This window comes from Kogia breviceps, chromosome 9 (genome assembly GCF_026419965.1).
Source record: "Kogia breviceps isolate mKogBre1 chromosome 9, mKogBre1 haplotype 1, whole genome shotgun sequence".
Classification (NCBI taxonomy): domain Eukaryota; kingdom Metazoa; phylum Chordata; class Mammalia; order Artiodactyla; family Physeteridae; genus Kogia; species Kogia breviceps.
This window is the reverse complement of record NC_081318.1, coordinates 49,904,171-49,926,966: the sequence shown is the minus strand read 5'-3', so window position 1 is coordinate 49,926,966 and position 22,796 is coordinate 49,904,171. Positions and strand designations below refer to the sequence as shown.

At 44.0% G+C, this 22,796-nt stretch overlaps 1 protein-coding gene across 2 annotated transcripts in view; it reads left to right on the top strand.

Moving 5' to 3' along the window:
* SNX10 (sorting nexin 10) overlaps positions 1–22,796 on the top strand; it is a 78,000-nt gene that overhangs the window by 30,032 nt on the left and 25,172 nt on the right. For both annotated transcript variants that reach the window (XM_067042452.1, XM_059073691.2), the window contains exon 2: positions 20,552–20,598. In XM_067042452.1, coding sequence (XP_066898553.1) covers positions 20,575–20,598 — 24 coding nt within the window. In that variant the 5' untranslated portion in view covers positions 20,552–20,574. The remainder of the gene's footprint in view (positions 1–20,551; positions 20,599–22,796) is intronic.

Here is a 22,796-nt window from a genome sequence, read left to right as displayed (position 1 = left end):
CTAGATTTCTCACTTATAATTTTCCAAGTGGTTTTAATATTGGGCTCTGAGATGTCTTAGGGGAGGGGTTATTTTTCTAGATGCATTGCTCATGCCACTCTCCCTCCACTGCATCTCCCATCTCCTGCCCATCCTCCTCCTCACCATGGCAGGCGTCACTAATTGATTGAATCATTGATTGATCCTGCTTCTTTCCCATAGAGCCAGAGGGCCTGGCACTCTAGGATTAGAGTTGGTACAACTGTGGGCCTAGTAAAACCTCCAAGGGCCACAGTTGAGAAGAAGTGAGGGGAATGCAGAGATGAATGGTACCCAGATCTGTGGAATTCTTGGATTTCTAAAATGATAAAAGAAGGTTGAGGCCTAGCACAGAATCACTAAACATTTTTTTAAAAAAATAAATTTATTTATTTTATTTTTGGCTCCTTTGAGTCTTCATAGCTGCACGAGGACTTTCTCTACTTGCGGTAAGCGGGGGCTACTCCGTTGCGGTGCGTGGGCTTCTCATTGCACTGGCTTTTTTTGTTGCAGAGCACGGGCTCTAGGCACGCGGGCAGGCTCAGTAGTTGTGGCTTGCGGGCTCTAGAGCGCAGGCTCAGTAGCTGTGGCGCACGGGCTTAGTTGCCCCGCGGCATGTGGGATCTTCGCGGACAAGGGCTCGAACCCGTGTCCCCTGCATTGGCAGGCGGATTCTCAACCACTGCGCCATCAGGGAAGCCTCAGGATTGCTAACTTTTTGCTTTCCATATAAAGGGCATAAAAACCTCCTCACAACCTATCGGATACAATCCCTGTTGTCGTATAAAAGAATATTTTGATACCCCAAAAGTAGAAAAGGCATAATCTAAGAATAATGGAGAGTCCTTTAAACTGAAAGATTTTAGCTTTCTAAAAATTCAATGCATTGTTTTCTTTTTCCCATTTTTCTGTGGACCGTTAAAAACTTCGTCATGGACCTAAATGCCATATAGGGACCCCTGTTATATATTTCAGACTGCTAGTTTTTTCTTTATATTTTGGTGGGGGGTCCTACAAAGCAAAAATTTAATTCCTTTAATCCAGGTGATATTGTTTATTGGTGTTGATGATGTGTTCTTGGATGAATATTTTGTTTCATTAATTTCATTATTTCCACATAATAGTACTGGTTGATCATTTTGCAGAATAACGAAAAGGAGTTTGTGGTACTTTGCTGATTGAATAAGGATCTGTTCTCACGGCAACTCTCCTGTCCACTGTCGTTCACTCATTCTAGTTACTTGCTTTCCATCTGCTATTACGGGCTGGGCACTGGGGTGCAGCAGTGAACTGGGCAGAGTCTCTGCCCTCTTGGAGTCCACATCACAGGGGAAAAAAAATACGTATAAACAAATAATATAGATTCAGATTGTGTTGAGTGCCATAAGGAAAATAAAATAGCATAACTGGAAAGAGAATGACTTCGGGAGGAAATTTTAGTTAAGGTACTGCATCAAAGATGACTTTGGTGACATCTGAGTTGAGAACATAGAGAAGATATAGAGAATAACATTCTAGAAAGAGGGACTAGTAAGTGCAGAGGCCCTGGTATGGAATGAAGTTGGTATATATGAGAGATGGAGAGAAGGCCAGAGGGGCAGAGAGTAAAGAAGAGAGGGGAAGCAGGTGAAGCAGGAATGTAGGCTGGGATCAGACCACATGGGGCATATAAGACATGGCGAGGGCTTTGGAGTTTATTCTTATTGCAGTGGGCAGCCGTGGGGGGACTTTAGACAGGAGAGGCGTTTGATCTGAATTTTGTTTTGAGAGGATCACTCTGCATGTGTGGAGCATGGATTGTATGGGCAAGAATGTAAAGGCCACACACACACACACACACACACACACACACACACACACACTGGAATGGGTCTGGGAACCCTTGATCAGGGAAGAATGAAGAAATTCGTTGGTCTAGAAGGGAACAGGGGACTCCCCTGTTCATAAAAAATAGAATTTGTGGGGCTTCCCTGGTGGCGCAGTGGTTGAGAATCCGCCTGCCGATGCAGGAGACACGGGTTCGTGCCCTGGTCCGGGAAGATCCCACATGCCGCGGAGCAACTAAGCCCGTGAGCCATGGCCGCTAGGCCTGCGCGTCCGGAGCCTGTGCTCCGCAACGGGAGAGGCCACAATAGTGAGAGGCCCACATACCGCAAAAAAAAAAAAAAAAAAAATAGAATTTGTGAAATTTCCTCCTAATTACTATTTTTTTTTTTACTCTTCCTCACCTATACACTGATCCTGTAAGTACCCCACAAATTCATTTCCTTTAAAACTATCTTGAAGCCACCTAAATGTTCAACAATAGAGGAAAGGTAGCATCTACCCAGTGGAATGCTATGACCTATTATCTAGGAACATAGAATGCTATTTTTGTTGTAATGGAAATTGAAGAAAAGAATATATAGGTTTGTGAAAACACTTGATTATGATGATAAAAAATATGCATGTGAGAAAAAGACAGCAAAGAAATATACCAAAACTGTGGTGACGATTGTATATAGCAGTGGATTATGCTAGGGTGACCAGAAATAACTTACCATTTAAACCACAGTACTTTTGAGCACTCTTAAAATGTGTGTGTATGTGTGTGTGCGCTATTAATAATTACAGTGTGATGAGTATAAACCAGGACTGTCCTGACTAACCCAGGATATGTGGTCACCCTAATTATGGGTGGTAATTTTACTCCTCTGTTTTTCAAACTTCCTGAATTATACTACTTTAAATTTAATTTGAACTAAAATGTGTAAAAATAATTATTTTGCTTTAGAATATTTACTCTTGGAGGTCAGAGAACATTTCTTTGGGCTCTTTTACTTAGTCTGTCCTCCTGACCATGCAGAATGACTATGTTGGTCTCCTTCAAGCTGGGAGCCTTTCCAGTTGTGATCATTTTCCCCCCCTAGATTTTCATGCAGGAAGGAACTAGAATAGCACTTGCAGATTCCAAGATGACCTTTTCCTGTGACTGATGAGATTATGATCCCAGTAGGTTCAGAATGACCCAAGGGCTTGCTTAGATTACTTGGCAGACCTGGTCTTCTTCTTCTCTTTCTTTCTTTTTTTTTTTTTAATTTCCCAAAGCAGTTTTCAAATTAAATGTTAGTTTTGGGGATCTGCCTTTTTTTTTGTACTTCATATGCACTTTATTTTTATTTTTTATTTTTTAACATCTTTATTGGAGTATAATTGTTTTACAATAGTGTGTTAGTTTTTCCTTTACAACAAACTGAATCAGTTATACATATACATATGTTCCCATATCTCTTCCCTCTTGCATCACCCTCTCTCCCATCCTCCATATCCCACCCCTCTAGGTGGTCACAAAGCACAGAGGTGATCTCCCTGTGTGGGGATCTGCCTTTTAATTTCTTCTACTAAAGTGTTCCTAATATAAATTTATATTTGACCGACTTTTATATAACCTTGTAGTAGTGAGCTGGCAATGTATTGGCTCACGCTTATAGTACCAGGAAATAAAATCAGAGACAGATTTTTAAAGTATGTGTAATCTTTTCAAACTAAATCTGTATCAAGCATCAGTGCCGGGACTTCCCTGGTGGTATAGTGGATAGGAGTCCGCCCGCCAATGCAGGGGACAGGGGTTCAAGCCCTGGTCCGGGAAGTTCCCACATGCCGTGGAGCAACTAAGCCCATGTGCCACAACTGCTGAGCCTGTGTGCCACAGCTACTGAAGCCTGCGCGCCTAGATCTCGTGCTCCGCCACAAGAGAAGCCACCGCAATGAGGGGCCCGCGCGCAGCAACAAAGACCCAACGCAGCCAAAAACAAAAAAAGAATCAATGCCAAGGGATCATGGCACTGATATTTATCTGCATGGACTGTGGGGGAGAAGGTCGCACCATTTAGTTAACGGTAAGACCAGCAAATCAGTGATTTCTTTGCCTTTTAGCTTTTCCACCTTCAGATGCAAGAGAACGAAATACTTTGGTTAAGAAAACAGAGCGAACGTGCTCCTCTAACTGTTCACTACCTTGTGAAAGAGGGAGGAACTTTATATATCAAACAAGACAGGCCAAGGACCTGGGCCAGGTAACAGGAAGCCTCATGTCTGATGCCACCTTTGCCTGGAGTATCACCTTCCACCACTCCCTGGAGCCGAGCCACAGCGAGCCACTTCCTGTTCCCCAAAGTGACTTGCAACTTCTTGCCTCCCTGGGGGTAAGCAGACTGTCCCCTCCACCTGGAACCCACCTCTGCCATCTTACCTCCATCCTTAGGGCAACACAATGGAAGCTTAAAGGGGCGACCAGCATGGGCACTGCAGCAAGACCGCCTGGGCTCAAATCTCAGTCCTGTCGCTTAGTAGCTGTATGACCTTTGACAAATGACTTGTTACCTTCTTGGTACTTCGGTTTTCCTAACTCTAAAAGGGGGATAATATTCATATCTGCTTCATAGGATTTTTATGAGGATATATGTAAAGTGCTTAGCATAGTGACTGTTGGTCAGAAGGACTCTCTGGGTGTTGGTTATTATTATTATCTTTTGAAGTCTGGCCTGTCCTATAAGCCTGTGTCCACTAACCAACGTGGGTTTTAGGGACTGCGGACCTAAGTTTGAGTCTGGACACTGCCCCTTATGTGTTGGGTGGCCTTGGATGGTTACTTAACTTCTTTGAATGTCGGTTTCCCCATCTGGAGCACAATATATTACATGGTTTCTGGGTGAGTCATGTGTGAAGTGCCTGGCTTAGTATTTGACAACTGGAAGACAATCTGTATGTGTTATTTTCCGTTCCCCTCCCCCCATAGCACTCTTGTTTATCACCTGATGCCTTGTACCTGCTTGGTTGCATCTCCTCCATTAGACTATATATATATTCCTTAGTTTTCCTTGTTTCTGCACAGCATTCATTGATTCTTTTGTTTGATTTCCTCATTCATCTGTCCACTCAGTCATTTTCTTTATTCATGCATTCTCTCTCATTTGTTCAAAAATCATTTTTGAGCAGTTGCTAAGTGTGTTGGGCCCAGGAATCTACCGTTGTTCCAGCTCGGGTCCAGGAGAGAAATGACAAGAGCCTGAATTAGGCCAGTGACATTGGGGGCTGTGAGAAGGGAATGGACTTAGCAGGCAGTTAGAGAGAGGATGGTCAGGGCTTGCTGACCAGCTGGATTTGGAAAGTAAGGGAAAGGAAGCAATCAAAGACAGCCTCTGGGATCTCACTTGAGTCAACGTGTGGATACTGACACCACTAACGAAAATGGACGGCATAGGAGGTGGTAAATCGGCTGTGTTTTGGAAGGGCCAGGAACAGGTGTCATGTGACAACCAGCCTGGATTGGACACAGTCAGTATGAGGTGCCTGAAGGAAGTCTGGACTGGAATGTCCACTAGGAGGTTCTAATTGTGGACTCCTTTGCATGTGAGGTGGGGGTGGTGGCCCAGACGGAGAACGAGTGTACAGTGGAAGACAAGAGGGCTGCCAGTGGTCCTTTGGGGCACTGCCCTGATTAAAGTGGAAGGTGACAGTGAGTCTGTGGCTTCTCCTGGGAAGCCATGTGTGGTTCCTCATCACAAAAACTGTTCATGTCCTCTGCCAACCACACACTGCTCACTGTCTGCAGGTCAAGACCAGCCTTTGGGGTGTCAGTGTGCAGGTGGGGAGAAGAATGCCCTCTTCCCCACGGGGGCCTCACTGCATCACCTGCAGGCCCTAAGCTGCAGCGAGTGTCTGTCTCGTTCCCCTGCAGCATGTCTCATAGACCCCTTCTTGAAAGGATGCTGTGGTCCCTCTTAGCAACTGTGACTCATCACTTTCCCTCTTGTCCAATTGGATATGCACAGATGAGGAAGCACACCAATAGCTACTTCCCCTCATACACACCTCTGCTGCTACTCCTGTGTCTGAGCCACCACCACCTCTGGTCTGCACCATGTCAGTAGCCTCCCAGTGGGCTTCCCTGCTTCGGCTCTGGCCCCTGATAATCTATTCCCCACCCAGCAGCCAGAGGGATCCTGCTAATGCGTAAGTCAGATTATGTCACTCATCTGCTGGAAATGCTCCCATGGCTTCCAGATTCTTCACTGTCGTCCACAGGACACCTGCCTCCCTCTCTGAGCTCCTCTGTCTCATCCACCACACTCCATCTGACCACATGGCTTCCTTGGCTTCCCAGGTGAGCCAAGCTTGTTCCGCCTTGGGGCTTTGGCACGAGGTGATTGCTCCTCCTGGAGTGCTCTTTCCCCAGACTGCCTTGCACTGGCTCCCTCCTGCCTTTCAGGTTTCGGCTCAAATGTCACCTCCTCAGGGAAGCCTTCCCTGATGACCCGAATGTGAAGTCGTCCCCACCAAGTCCCCATAATGACTCTTGATCACATCATCCTGTTCCATTTTCGTCATTAAGCTTGTTTATTATCTTTTTAAAAATTGAAGTACAGTTGATGTACAATATTATATGTTACAGGTGTACAATGTAGTGATGCACAATTTTTAAAGGTTATGCTCCATTTATAGTTATTATAAAACATTGATTATATTGCCCGTGTTATACAATATATCCTTGTACCTTATTTATTTTATACCTAATAGTTTGTACTCTTAATCCCCTACCCCTATATTGCCCCTCTCCCTTCCCTCTCCCCAATGGTAACCACTAATTTGTTCTTTATATCTGTGATTCTGTTTCTTTTTTGTTATGTTCACTAGTTTTGTTGTATTTTTTCAATTCCACGTATAAATGATATCATATAGTATTTGTCTCTCTCCGTCTGACTTATTTCACTAAGCATAATACCTTCCGAGTCCATCCATGTTATTACAAATGGCAAAATTTCATTCTTTTTTATGGCTGAGTTGTACATTTATTGGAGAACTTTCCTTCTCCTCCCACTCTGATGTAAGTGAAACCTGGGACCTGGGGTTGTTTTGTTTGTTGCCCCATTTCCAATGTCTGCAGCAGCGCCTGGTCTGTCATAGGTTGATGAATTAGGCAGGGCTGCCCATCTCCACTGGGATGAGAAGAACCTGAGCTTGCTTGTTGGGGAAGGAGAAGGGACTAATGAAAAGAAAGAAGCTGTAGTTATTAAGGGGGTGGAATAATTGATGGGCTGAGGTCTTGGAGGAGGTCAGGGAGATGAGATCATGAACACAGGAGAGAGTTTGATGCTTTTCTTTGAGACTAAGGGAAGTGGGTGGATATATGGGTAGATTTCAAGGCGGCAGAGGATCAAGATGAAGAGTGTAAACCTGATGGTCTTACTATCAGATGAAGTGGGAGATACAGTTATCAGATGATAGAGGAGGAGTAGACTGGGAGGAGGAAGGAGGCTGGGTATGAGAGATAATGGTCTGAAGCTGCTGGATGAGTGGAAAGACTCCTGAACCCTGGAGGGCCTCACTTAGGCTGAAACTCAGAACCTGATGATGGAGGCTGTCACAGAACGACTGGAGTTTTCTTCAGTAGAGGACAGGACAAGAGAGAAAGTGGAGGAGGCAGAGGCTATGTTGATCCCTGTTTGGGGGACTGACAGGTAGAAGAAGGAGCTATGTGTCAATGGAGCAGGAAAAAAAGGATGCTGGAGTGGGCAGAATATTTGAATGGTAGAAGGAAGTGACGCCCAGAGGGAGAATAAGCAGGGTAGGATCAAAAGTTCTGGTGGCTTTTCATTCAAGTGGAAGAGCAAATTGGGTGAGAATGAGGAAGTGAGAAAAGGAAGGATGGGCAGGTGGTGGTCAGAGGGGACTTTTTAGTTTTCCATTTCAAAGAACAGTTCCTGGTTGGGATGTAACCACATGGTAAATACGTTGTTGGTAAACAAAGTGTTAGGTCACAGGAATGAAGGAGAACAGGCTAAGGTGAGACCAGGGAATGTTAGGTCATTCTGTGAATGAGGTCCTCCTTGGAGGGATCAGGAAAAAGTGGGGAGGAACACACAGAGGAGGTCCCTAAAAATGTAGAAATGAGGAGCAGGAGCCTGGAGAGAAGGAATTGATGCTAGGAAGTGAGGAGAAGGGAGTTAGTTGGTCCCATGCCTAGGTTCTGGGTACTTCTTGGTAGGTTATTGTCTGGAGGTAACAGTGACCAGGGAAATTTGGTTTCTCCTGGTCCTGAAAAACAGGAGTGCTGAGGAAATGAGCAGCTTTGACTTGGGAGGGTTACCATGGAAGGGGAGGCTGGAAGAACCAGGACCCAGCTAAGATAAAACTGCTGAGATAAGTGCACATGTGGGACATTTGCTGGCTCTAGATTGAGGGTTTCAGCGACATATTGGAAGGCAGGGTTAGGAGAGATGGCAGAGGGACAAGAGCCAGGTAGGGATGAGAGAACCCCAGGGGAGGGCTGATGCCCGGAGGGCCTTCAGCTTGGCAGACGTTGTGGTTTGCAGGATAAGTGACACTAGGGCCACGAATGAAGGGTTTCAGATAGTACTTTACTTTTTTTTTTTTAAGTGGCTTTGTTGTGATATCTGCATACTATACAATTTCTCAACTGCAGTGTACAGTTCAGTGGCTTTTAGCATATTCACAGATACGTGCAACCGTCATCACAGCCAATTTTAGAATATTTCACTACCTCATTTCACTGTCCTTTAGCTATCACCCTCTGTACCCCCAGTCTCCACCCTTCCACACACTCCACCCAAGCCCCAAGCAACCCGGAATCTCTTTTCTGTCTCTATAGAGTTCCCTATTCTGGACTTTCATGTGAATGGAAGTCATATAATATGTGGACTTTTGTGACTGGCTTCTCTCACTTACCATGGTGTTTTCAAGGTTTATCTCTGTTGTAGGATGTATCAGTATCTCATTCTTTTTTGTCAGATAATACTCCATTGTATAGATATACCACACTTTGTCTATCCAGTCGCCCATTACTGGACATATGGGTTGTTTCCACTTTTTGACTATTATGAATAATGGTGCTATTTATATACCAGTTTCTCTGTGGACATATGTGTATATACCTAAAATAGAATTGCTGGGTCAAATGGTAAACTATGTTTAATTGTTTGAGAAAATGCGAGTGTTTTCCAAAGTGGCTGCACCATTTTATATATCCACCAGCAATATATGACAGTTCCAATTTCTCTACATTCTTGTCAACATTTGTTATTATCTGACTTTTTGATTCTAGCCAGCCTAGTGGGGGTGAAGTGGTATCTCATTGTGATTTTGATTTGCTTTCCCCAATGACTAGTGATATCAAGCATCTTTTTTTTTTTTTTTTTTTTGCGGTACGCAGGCCTCTCACTGTTGTGGTCTCTCCCGTTACGGAGCACAGGCTCCGGATGCGCAGGCCCAGCGGCCATGGCTCACGGGCCCAGCCGCTCTGCGGCATGTGGGATCTTCCCGGACCGGGGCACGAACCCGTGTCCCCTGCATCGGCAGGCGGACTCTCAACCACTGCTCCACCAGGGAAGCCCTCAAGCATCTTTTTATGTGCCTGTTGTCCATTTGTATGTCTTCCTTGGAAGAATGTCTATTCAGGATCCTTTGCCCATTTTTGAATTGAGTGGTTCGTCTTTTTATTATTTTCTCCAGCTTTATTGAGGTACAGTTGACAAATTTGTGACATATTCAAAGTGTACAATGTGATAATGTGTTTATACGTTGTGAAAGGATTCCCCCACTGAGTTGATTAACACATCCACCACCTTGCTTATTTACCTTTTTTTTTTTTTTTTTTGGTGAGAACATTTAAATTCTACTTTCAGAAAATTTCAGTTATACAATACAGTGTTATCAACTGTAGTCACCATGTTATACATTAGATCCTTAAGTCTTTATTACTGAGTTGTAAGTGTTCTTTATATATTTTGGATAATACAAGTTCCTTATCAGATAAATGATTTGCAGGTATTTTCTCCCATTGTGTGCGTTGACTTTTCACTTTCTTGATGGTATCCTTAGAAGCGCAAAACTTTTTAATTTTTGTGAGTCTAATTTATCTATTTTTTCTTTCATTGCTTATGCTTTTTTTTTTTTTTTTTTTTCGATATGCGGGCCTCTCACTGTTGTGGCCTCTCCCGTTGTGGAGCACAGGCTCCGGACGCACAGGCCTAGCAGCCATGGCTCACGGGCCTAGTTGCTCCGTGGCATGTGGGATCTTCCCGGACCCGGGCACGAACCCGTGTCTCCTGCATTGGCAGGCGGACCCTCAACCACTGCGCCACCAGGAAAGCCCCATGCTTTTATTATATCTAAGAATCCTTTGCTAAATCCAAGGCCATGAAGATTTACCTGTTTTCTCCTAAGTCTTCATAGTTTTTGCTCTTAACATTTAGGTCTTTGATCCATTTTGAGTTAATTTTTATATATGGTATAACGTAGGGGTCCAACTTAATTCTTGGCTATCCTCTTGTCCCAGCACCATTTATTAAAAAGACTGTTCTTCCCCCGTTGAATGGTTTTGGTACCTTGATGAAAACAGTTGATCATAGAAATATGGGTTTTGCTCTCCCCTCAGTGGCTCTCCTTAGCATGTGTATGAAGGGAGGTGTAGGTCAGGCCCAACACGCACATGCCTGTGTCCGGAGCATCTGTAAGTCTAAGTTAGCACTTTTCCTAAATGCCACCAAAATGGTTGTGAGGCTAAAATTATATATATGTGCATATATATATATATATATATATATATATATATATACACACACACACATACATATACATACATCTATACATATATATATACATATATATGTATATACGTATATATATATACATATATACGTGTATATATATATATATATATATATATACACACATATATATATACACTTTTTTTTCCTTTTTCTTGTCTCTGGATTTCAAACCCTAAATTTGTCCTAGCATCATATTCATGACCATAAATGGAGCCCATTGTAGAGATTATATTATAGAGGTTAGCAAGTTAGTGGTTTCATTATTTTATGTGTTATGAACCAGTATTTTTTTAGACTGCTAACCCTCTTTAATATATTTTTGTGTATGTGTGATAAATGCTGGAAAAATTTAATGGTAATTTTATTTGTCTTTCCAACGTTAACTGAATTTCAGATTTCTGGGGTTTTTTTCATTTTGGTTTTGCCTTTTTAAAGTTCTAAGATCAGGCTGAGGAAGAACAGCTTGGGCCTGATTTACACATGGTTCTGCACACCTTGCTGGCCCTCCTCAAAAGTGCATGGCCGTCCCACTTCAGTCCATTCTCATGTTTTGGTGTAGCTCTTTTTCCTTTTTCTTTTTGGTTGAGCTCTTTTGATTGCACAAATTGGGATCTCCCTCAAGCTACCTCGAGTATGGGGTTGCTTATCGTAAGGACACTGTGCATGGGAACCCAGGAGACACTGGGCATTTAAGCCACTGGGGAAGTAAGAACTCTGGGTTACGGTGCTGGCACCAGGCAGCCCTGCAGACATCAGCAGCTGAAGCTGGCTTCTGTAATTCAACTTTTCTGGTGACCGGTTTCTTTAATATCCTCAAGAGATCTTCTGTTTACATCATGGCTTCTGTTTAAGTATAAGCTCTGGTCCCTTAGAACTCCAGTTAAGACATCGTTATCTCTCCCTTTTCTCATCATCATTTCCTAGCTTCAGGACCCAGAGAACTGCCAAGTCTTGGTGTTTCCTAGTCTAAATGCTGGGAGAGAGTTGGTGCCCAGCCCTCCCTGCTTTCCCAGGCTATGCCTTAGGCACCTGGCTAACCTGTGCATGGACTTCCCTGGAGTACGATGCCCATCCCTGATGCTGTTTCCTGTGTCTGAGGAGGGCCCCCCAGGTGATAGAAAACAGGGCTACCTGTAGAACTACCCCTCCAGCAAGACCCTGGCCAAGAACTTCCCCCTAGGGGAGATTTGGGAGGGCTATGCTGCCCCCCCCCCAGCCCCTATCCCCACTACAGACCTGCAAAGGACATAGGTAGCACTGAGAGCAGGTCTGGGAAAAACTGGCACTAAATTAAACTTTGAATTTTAAATAACCCCACTGATGGCATATCCTTGTACAGATGAAAGTAAGAAGCCAGTAATTTTTTAAATTTAAGTAGAAAAATTGCTGAACATTTAGGAGGAACCGAAACAAACACTGAAAGTGAAATTAACTATTGTTTGTTTTTTTTTGGAGGGGGGACTAATAAAAGTAATTGAATACATTGTTTACTATCTTTTTAAAAATATACGATTTTCTGGGAGTTCCCTGGTGGTCCAGTGGTTAGGACTTGGTGCTTCCACTGCCCTAGGCCTGGTTGGGGAACTAAGATTCTGCATGCTGAGCCATATGGCAAAAAAAACATATATATATGGTTTCCTTTTTCTTTTCCCACTTTCTTATTGGGATGTAGTTGATTTACAATGTTTCAGGTGTACAAAGTGATTCAGTCATATACACACACACACACACACAGACTTTTTCAGATTCTTTTCCATTATAGGTTATTACAAGATATTGATATAGTTTCCTGTGCTATACAGTATCCTTGTTGTCTACCTATTTCATATATAGTAGTGTGTATCTGTTAATACCAAATTCCCAATTTATCCCTTCCCCACCCTTTGGTAACTGTAAGTTTGCTTTCTATGTCTGTGAGTCTATTTCTGTTTTGTAAATAAGTTCGTTTGTATCATCTTTTAAGATTCTGAATATAAGTGATATCATCATGGTTTTCTTACTTTAACAAATGCGTTGTAAACTTTTGGAAAAATATGGAAAAGTAAGAAATAAAGCAGAAATGACCACTGTTGACTTGTCACATGTAGGCTTTGGTTCTTAAATAAATAAGTAAAGAAATAAAAACATACGTAAAAAGATCACTTAATACTTCTTGAACAGTCCCTATCATTTAATATTCTTCTGTAACATAATTTGGAATGGCTACAAGGTGGTCTCTTATGCAGCCCTATCATAATTCACTTTTCCTAGTGTACTACTTATGGACATTTAGGTTTCTATTTTATTTGATTTTTTAAATGAAAAATACTGCATCGTGAATATTCATATAAAAATTATTCGCACATGTCTGATCAGTATTTTTAGGTTGAGATTCCAGATGTGGAATAATTGAGTCAAAGAACATAAGCAATTTCAAAATGCTTTTGAAACATATGGCCAAATTGTTTTTGAGAAATATTGAAATAGCTCACATTCCTACCAGTAGCATTCAGTCCCATTTCCTATGATGCTTGCCAGCAATGGATATCATTGAAGAAACATTCTAATTTGATAGACAGAAATATGGCATCTCATTTTTATTTGCACTTACAGCAAGGTTAAACATTCGAAATAGATTACTGACCTTTTATCAAAAAAATGTTACTTTTAATTGTGGTGAGAAACATAAAATTTACCGTCTTGCCTATTTTAAGCATGCAATTCAATAGTGTTGAGTATATTCACATTGTTGTGTAACAAATCTCCAGATCTTTTTCATCTGTCAAAACTGAAACCCTATACCCATTAAACAAGAACTCGCCATTTCCCCTTCCTCCTAGACCTGGCAACCGCCATTCTACTTTCTGTTTCTATGAATTTGACTACTTTAGAAACCTCATAAAGTAAGTGTAATCATAAAATATTTGTCTTTTTGTGTTTGGGTTATTTCACTTAGCATAATGTCCTCAAGGTTCATCCATGTTATAGAGTGTGTCAGAATTTCCTTCCTTTTAAAGGCTGAATGATTTTCCATTGTGTATACACACACCACATTTTGCTTATCCCTCGTTTGTTGATGGACACTTGATTTGTTTCCACCTCTTGGCTGTGATGAATAATGTTGCTATGAACATGGGTGTGCAAATGTCTCTTTAAGATCCTGCTTTCCACTCTTTTAGATATATACCCAGAAGTGGGATTACTGGATCATAAGGTAATTCTACTTTAATTTTTTTAGGAACCTCCATACTATTTTCTATAGCAGCTACACCATTTTACATTCCCACCAGCACAAAGGTTCCAATTTCTCTATATCTTCACCAATACTTGTTTTCTGTTTTTTTGGTAGTAGCCATCCTTATGGATGTGAGGTGATATTGAGTATATTTCATAAGCTTTTTGGCCATTTGTACATTACCTTTGGAGAAATATCTATTCAGGTCCTTTGCCCATTTTAAAAATCAGGTTGTTTTCTTGTTGAGTTTGACCTTTATTGTTGTTGTTTTGTGAATGGATTGTTAGTAACCTTTGTTCACTTTTCTACAGGAATATTCTTTGCTAAGGGTTTGTAAGAGCTTTCCACAAATTAAGAAATATTAATACTTTGTCATACATATTATACATATTATCATTATGTGACATTTGTCTTTAAATCCCTTTTCAAACATACAGCAGGTTTAAATTTTCATGTGGTCATGTCTATCACTGTTTTCTCAAGTTCTTTGTATAGTTTTTATGTTTATGTGAGGGTAGGGAGATGTTTACTAACCATACTACTAGGACCAATTCCTCTCGGTGTCCTAGAGGACTCCTTGGGGACTTCAGTGCCCGAGGGAGCGTGATGGCCACAACATAAACTCCCTGGCATGGCCAGCCTTTCCCCTGTGAGGCAGTGAGCTGGTGAGACACAGGCATGGCAGAACACGGCTCGCTCCTCTGTGCACGTTCGAGGAGCCTCAGGCACAGGACCGGGTGCAGTGGGAGGAAGTTCTCCCTTTGTTTTTTTTTTTTTTTTTTTTTTTTTTTTGTGGTATGCGGGCCTCACTGTTGTGGCCTCTCCCGTTGTGGAGCACAGGCTCCGGACGCTCAGGCTCAGTGGCCATGGCTCACGGGCCCAGCCGCTCCGCGGCATGTGGGATCTTCCCAGACCGGGGCACGAACCCGTGTCCCCTGCATCGGCAGGCGGATTCTCAACCACTGCGCCACCAGGGAAGCCCGGAAGTTCTCCCTTTGAAGGGTGGGCACGAAGCTTTTGAGAACCCCAGGTCAACACAGCTACTGGATGCCCCTGGAAGTAGCCACCCCCCACCCCCCACTTCTTAGATACCTCGGAGACTGACCCAGGCTATTCGGCCAACTCCCCTTGGACCCTCTCAAGTGCTCCCTGGGGTTCCTATCTCACACCCTTTCTGCCCCCCTCAGTACCAAGGCTCTTGTCTAACTGTCTTATAAAATAACTCTCTCTGTAGGCAGAATTGTAATAGGAAAGGAACCAGGTTAAGTGATGCCATTCCCCAAGCACAGGTGTCCCGTAGTGGAGTCTCTTCTCTAAGACTAGGCAGGAAGCAGTGTCAAAGCAAGATGGTGAGACATGGAGGGAAATAATAATCAGATGGTATCTTCTTTAGTTTTTTGCCTTCTCCACACCCAACTTACAGGCCTGTCCCCAGCCTGAAGCCCCCCACTCTTGGAACCTGGCCACACTTCCCGAAGGGAGAAAAGGGTTAAGTATATTTTGTTTGAGGGTTGACTACTTCTCCTAACACAGCAAAGAAAAGAAAGATAACAAAGTTGTTTCCTTATAAAAATACACTCATCTCCCATTACTCTTAGGCCTTGTCCACCGTGAGGTTAGTTATGAATCCACCTGCACTTTACTCTGGAAACACATGAGGTTTCTCTTGGTTTCTGTATTGGAAGTACAGGAAAACGTGTCTATTTGGCTTATGAAATTGTACAGTGTTATGGTGGGTCAATAACTGTAGATTTTTGATAAAACCAGTTTCATTGTGTTCAGGATATCCTTGTGACTTTGATGTAAATTCAGATCTTGTTTCATGATTAACAAGTTTGTTGTTTGGACATGGGATGGTAGGAAAAACCAAAACTGTGCTACTTGAACCTCACCCCCTTCTATTTTCATTTTAAAGAAATCTATAAACCGTGCTTGTTGTTCCTTATTTCACTGGTGGAGAACATGTGTAACCCTTTTTCACTCCACTCACATATAGAGCCTAGTTTTGGTCAGTTATTTGCTTGGTGGAGAGGAGACCACAATTAGGTGTACAGACCAAGTTTAGCGATACAAAGGTTGTCTTCTGTTGATTTAAGAAAGGGCTTTTAAGGTATAGAACTGAAAGCACAATACTCGACTGCTCTGTAGCAGGGGTCTGCAAACTACTGTCACCTGTTTTTGTAGATAAAATTTTACTGGAACACTGCCATGTTCATCTGCAGGGACTTTCTTACTACAAATGGCAGATTTGAATAGTTGCAGCAGAGTCCATATGACCTTCAAAACCTCAAATGTTTACCATTAGGCCCTTCATAGAAAAATAGTACTGACCTCTGCTCTAGAGAATTCTGTTTGTTTCGCAAACGTTTTCTGTTTTATGGAAGAAATATTCCAGGGTGAAAAGTGGAGGTAGGTTTCTCCTGGAGTTTCTGGTTTTGGCAAATCCTACTCTCAAGGTGGTGATGCAGTCATGAAGACACATGTTGAGTCTCTCAGAGGATTCTCCATAGCTGCCATATTTCCCAGTGCGGCGGGGGGGGGGGGGGTGCACCATGTAGCTCTGTCATCTGTGTGTCCCCAACTCTAACCTGAATAACAGGTTTGAGAAGTCATCCCTGTTGTTTGGAATGGCTGTGAGATTGACCAATTCTTGTGAGGAAGGTAAGCAGGAGGGAGAATGGATTGCAGTGGGCGACCATGGACGTGTGCTGTGGTTTGCTGGTTGTGGTGGGGAGAGCAAACGCTCCAAGGACAGCCTTGTTGATGGTCACCTGGGGTCAGATCTCCACACTGGTTCCTGTAAGTCTTTAGGTGAGGCAAGAATTCTCCATATCCATTATTTTGACAGGCATAGGAACTAGCCTGGGGAATTTGGAAAATCTAAACAAATGAAAAATTTTACAACCCACCAGGAGGGCATAGTTTATCAGGGGGCAGTTTCTGACTAGCCGCTGCGGTTTGCTAAATTATAGACATCTAACCTTTTCTCTCAAACCATCCTATTGTGCTATCATTTAATTTCCTTCTCCCCATCAGTAAATGCCATGGCAAGGTCCAATACCAGATGACATTTCCTATTGAGTGATAAAGGTAACATCTTTTCCTGTTTGAATCTGCTGTTTATTTTACATGAGGTAAAAATCTTCCATAATTTATGTTTGAGTCATTATTTCTTCTGTTGAATAACAAAAATTCAACCAAGTAGATTTAAAGATCTAATTAACAATATTGAACGATTCACGAATTGGGCAGCATCCCATCTAGCAAGTAGAGGGGAGCTCAGAGGGCTGCAGAGAGGGAGAGGTTTTCAGAGGCAAGACAAGCCATAAACAAACAAAAAGATTATTTCTGGCTTAGGTAACCTCCCTATGGGGGACAGAAGGAGTTACCTCATCTTCCTTTGGGGGGATCCAAAAGAGTGACCTAATTGGGGCTGACTAGAAAATTTCACATTTTCTAGTTGGGATTACATTCCTGGGGAAGGTTGTAATGACAGTTTGGTTAGGTATTAAGTCTTGGTTTTAGCACAGGTGTCTCCATTTTGGGCCTGTCATTTCTTTTTTAATACTTCTGATAGAATTATTGTCTTTTGTTTTTTGTTTTTTTTTTTTTGCGGTACGTGGGCCTCTCACCGTTGCGGCCTCTCCGTTGCGGAGCACAGGCTCCGGACGCGCAGGCTCAGCGGCCATGGCTCACGGGCCCAGCCGCTCCGTGGCATGTGGGATCCTCCCAGACCAGGGCACGAACCTGTGTCCCCTGCATCGGCAGGCGGACTCTCAACCACTGCACCACCAGGGAAGCCCTATTGTGTTTATTTTTAAACGATTGTTACCTGAAAAAGTGTAAAATTAATTTGTGTTCACTGGAAAAATTCAAACAATGTGGAAGTGGATGGAGTGGAAAATGAGTGTCTTCTCCTCTCTAACCCCACCCCCATCCCTCTATCCAACTTTACAATATTAACGCTTGACTGTGTGTTCTCTGTGATGTTTTGGAGCCAGGTTAAACTTTCAGCTTCCTATTTGTACAGTTTGACTTGGTCTCTAGCATCTCAGGTGGCCAGCGCCCTGTGAGAACTGTTGAATCCTCCTGCCTTGGGTGGGGGTGGGTGAAAAGCTCAAGTCCTTTGGGGAGAATTAAATTAAGACCCCAAATTTGAACCATTTGTCCAGCCACACAGTCATGGAGGCAGCCTCAGGCAATGGGAAGGCCTGGATTGGGAAGCAGACTGGCTTGAGTTCACACTGGACTAATTGAGCTCTCTCCCTCCCTATGTGACCTGGGGTAACCTGCTCCCTCCAACCTTCTGTTTTCTTACCTGTAAAGTGAGGACACTCAAATCTCCCTCACAGAATGGTTGCGAAGTTTACACAAGAAAACGCAGATGTGCTTTGTTGGAGACATTCAGTCAACTGGGAGAAAGAGAATATACAAATATTATGATGCAAGTTAGGTTAATGCCAGCAGGGACTTGCACAACACACTGTGTAGTGGGGGTGAGGAGCTGGGGCAGGAGCGGGGAAGTGATTTCTGAGCAGGAGCGGGGAAGAGGGGTGGGGGTTGGCAGGAGGCTCTGGAAGGGTGGGGGTTGGCAGGAGGCTCTGGAAGGGGTGGAGGCATGGGGTCAAGGACCCACCTGGTCAGTGTTTCGGCAGAATCCCAAGGTGAATGTAACCCACGGCCTAGCCTTCAGCCAATGCAGGGATTCCTTCAATAACCTGAACTCTTGAGCTGCTCCTCCTTCCAGCCTCCGCCCCTTTGCATGCTGCCAGTTCCTCTGCTTAAAATGCCTTTCTCCTGTAGCCTTCCTGGCTAAATCACACCACCCTTTAGGCCGCAGCTTAAGTGCCACTTTCTCAGTACAGCCTTCCCAGGCGACATTCTCCCACCTCCCTATTTAGTCTTTCCGTTCTTTCAAGAGGCTGTCCTTTCCTTTCCTTTCCTATCATTTCTACACTATATTTATGAAGGCATCTCGTAAGCTCTGAGTCTGCTCTGCACTCCACTGTATGTTCCGCTCCTACGCCAGCACATGGCACATAAATACTGAGTGAGTGAGTGAGTGAATGAATGAATTCCCCTTTCCCCAGCTACGTTCCCAGCCTACCTTTCTAGTCTAATCCCCAGAGAGGCTCTCTGTATTAGTTTCCTGTGGCTGCCATAAGAAATTACCACAAACTCTGTGACTTAAAACAACAGAAATGTATTCTCTTCACCATTCCTGCGGCCAGAAATTTGAAATCAAGGTGTTGGCAGGACTGTGCTCCCTCTGTCGGCTCTAGGAGAGAAGGCTTTCTTGCTCTTCCAGCCTCTGGTGACTCCAGATGTCCTTGGCTTGTGGCTGCATCACTCCAGTCTCTGCCTCCATCTTCACATGGCCTCCTCCCCTGTGTGTGGATGATTTCTTCTCTTCTGTCTCTTATAAGGACACTTGTCAATGGATTTGGGGCCCGCCCACCTGCAAAGACACCTTTTCCAAATAAGATCACCTTCACAGGTTCCAGAGGTTAGGATGCAGACCTACCTTTTTGGCAGCTTCCCACCTTCCATGAACCCTTTGCCTCAGGTGCACTGGCCTGGCCCCCATCTCTGGATTGTCCATCACTCTTTTCCCCCATCCTCTGGGTATGCCACTGTCACACCTCTTCCTCCTCTTTCCGTGAACATTGAAATTCCCCTGTGGGTCTTCCTGCTCGCTCACTCACTCTGGCTGAAAGGACCTTCCTTCCCCTTGGAAGCACAGCCACTGCTCACGGTGTGGCTCGCTCACCTCCTTCAGGAGCTCTTTCCTCTGCCTGCTCTGGGTTCTCCTCCCCGACACCCACCATGTGGGAAGCACCCACTTGCTTCCTCGTATTCCCTACAGTGCCAGGGATGTTCGTGGAGACTCAGGAAATACTTGTGGATGATAATAATCATCTGGAAAGTGGGATCAGACTTATATTATCAAAATAAAGGCAAATCGTGACCATGCAGCCATAGCCACCTTTCTGTTGTAAAATACATGTGCATGCATATAGTGAGGGGATTACTTTTTTTTTTTTTTTTTTTTTTGTCAGGGAGTAGGTGTTAAGTCCAACTAGCTAAGTGGAGTTTTAAGGAACAATAGACAATCTTAGGAACATGCAGGACCTGGCATCAGCCGAGAGGCTGACTGCACTGACTGGAGGCTCAGAATCAAGGTTCCGATCTTCATCCCTCTTGGGGCCACACCGTCTCTTATCTGAACTCTGGAGTAGTGTAAATGTCACAGGAGTGACCTGTCCCTTGAACGCTTGGGTTGCTGGTGAAACCGTCAGGGCTCTTCTCAGTGGTGGATCTCTGCGTATCTTTTCCATTCTCTTCACCTCACTGCCAACCAGCATCCCCTGCTGCCCCTCATGGCCCTCTGCTCCCCAACATCTCCAGCCTCCTCTGATTTCCCCAAGGCTCCAACTCCAGCCTGACCCTGCCTGGCCTTCAGTTTGAGGGCCAATCAACATCTGGCTGTCTTGGCCTTGCCATATCCTAAACTCCCAATTCCCAGGTGGACCGATGTTCACCTTGGTTGGGTCAGCAGGAGACAGGGTGGGGGAAAAGCATAGGTATACTTTTCAGAGACTGTGGGAGGGCAGGCTCTCAGGGGGGATCTGGGTGGGAGGCGCTGAGAGGCATATCTGCTCCGGTATGGAGGTTCCAAATCACTGAGTGTTGGTATCTTATTTTTCAGATCGATCGTGTCCTGTGTTGAAGATGTTTCCAGAACAGCAGAAAGAGGTATGTCATCAGAAATCCCAAAATAGATAATCCATGTGCTTTGACTCACTACAGGTTAGTTCTTCATTCTCTAACCATAAATCTGTAGAGGAGAGTCAAGATACCACAGGACATCATAGAAGGGGGCTAATGAAAGAACAAAACAGCTGCCCTCCTGAACCTGCTGACCCCCACTCCCCAGCATCAGTGCAGCCTTCTTTTTTGTTTTGTTTTTTTTGTTTGTTTTTTTTGTGGTACGCGGGCCTCTCACTGTTGTGGCCTCTCCCGTTGCGGAACACAGGCTCCGGACGTGCAGGCTCAGTGGCCATGGCTCACGGGCCCAGCCGCTCCGCGGCATGTGGGATCTTCCCAGACCCGGGCACGAACCCGTGTCTCCTGCATCGGCAGGCAGACTCAACCACTGCGCCACCAGGGAAGCCCCAGTGCAGCCTTCTTGTCCCTACCCAGTACGAAGACCAGGCATGCTTCTTCCTTGTCCCTGTGTTAGACAGTACTGGGACCAAGGTGCTTGCTTCAGGAAATACCTTCTCTGTGAAGGTGGCCAAACTGCAAGTCTCCACACTGCCCTCACTTCTGATACCAATTTCAAATTTGGAGGTTCCTCAGACCATCTTCAGTTTTGATAATTCACAAGAAAGACTCACAGAACTCACTGAGAGCAGTTATACTCACTGTTGTGGTTTATTACCGGGAAAGGATACCAGTTAGAACCAGCTGAAGGAAGAGTTGCAGAGGGCCAAGTTGGGAAGGGGCCCAAATGCAGAGCTACTGCTTATTCTCTCCACAAGGAGTCAGTGTGTGATAATTTCCACAGGGAAACTCCCCTGTGCCTTTGGTGTCCAGAGTTTTTATAGGGGCTCATCCTGCTTGCATGGCTGCGCTGACCTTTTTGTCTGCTCCTCCTGGGATCAGGCTAATACCTTTAGTCTCTAGTTCCTCTGGAGGTCACAGCTGATACAGCGTGTCCCTAAGCCTCCATCATATTCACATTGTTAGACTGTCCAGTGGCCAAAGCCCAGGCAAACAAAGATACTCTTGTCAGGCAAGACATTCCAGGGGCCTAGAGATCACCTCCCAGAAGCCAAGGGCAGAGGCCAGACCTCCTTTCAGGTAAGCTGAATGCTTCACTACACACCTGTATTGGCCTGAGAGCGGAGCTGTGCTGACAAGTCGGCATTATTTCAAAGGCATGTTTTAAAAATTGTTCTTGGGGGGAGAAAGCTACCCATGAAAGCAACAAAGACTTTTTTCCAATGAGAAACTTTTTTTTTTTTTTTTTTTTGCTTGGCTGGTTTAATCATGATTTTTCAAGTTCATTTCAGTTAATAAAAACTAGACACAAACTTTAACCAACTGCATAAAGAAAGTATTATATTGACCTTACAAAGTCCTTTATTATAACTAATTATATAATAATATTATAACATTAAGCAGTTTTAAACTGGAAAGTCCTTCAATTGAAAAGGAAAATACCATTAAGGAGAAAGAGGTATAATAACCAGAAATTTACTTGAGCCTCTGTCAGCAAGAAATAAGCACAGCAAGGCAAAATTCTGAATGTGCCATAACATACTACTGTTCATCACATATCAATTCATTTTCTATGTGTGGCCAGAATTTCTTGGTTTCTCTCACGTTGCTCTTAGAACAAAGTCCAAACTCCTAAATGTGGTTTCTAAGGCCCTGTATGATCTGACGCTACTTCTTTCCCCAGGCTGTCTCCTGCTCTGCCCTCCACCCAGTGCCCTTCTCATGCCTTATTTTGGAAACTTGATTGCTCTGTGTGCCCTGGGACCCTGGGCTTTCACAGATGTTTTTCCCACTGCCTGGAATAATCTCTCTCCCCAGCCTTCAACACCACCTTGACAGGCTGGCGACTCCTTGTCTTTCAGGCCTCAGCTTAGAAGTCAAGAAGAGGTTTTCCTAAAGCCTCAATTATCAAGATATTTTTATCTCAGCAGCTACCCCTTCAGCACCCTGTAGTTAATGCCAGTTAGAAGTGGCATTGGTTGAGCCTTTAAATATCATAGTGGCTGGTGGTTGTTTAGTGGAAAATAATTCAAGTCCCACCTAACTGCATATATAAGGGCTGAATGCAATATCACTGATTGTTCTAGAATCTAGACCAGGGGGGCAGTGTGTGTGTAAGCCCTTTGCACTTGGTGCCCACAGGAGACATTGCTAATTAATCGTAAGGT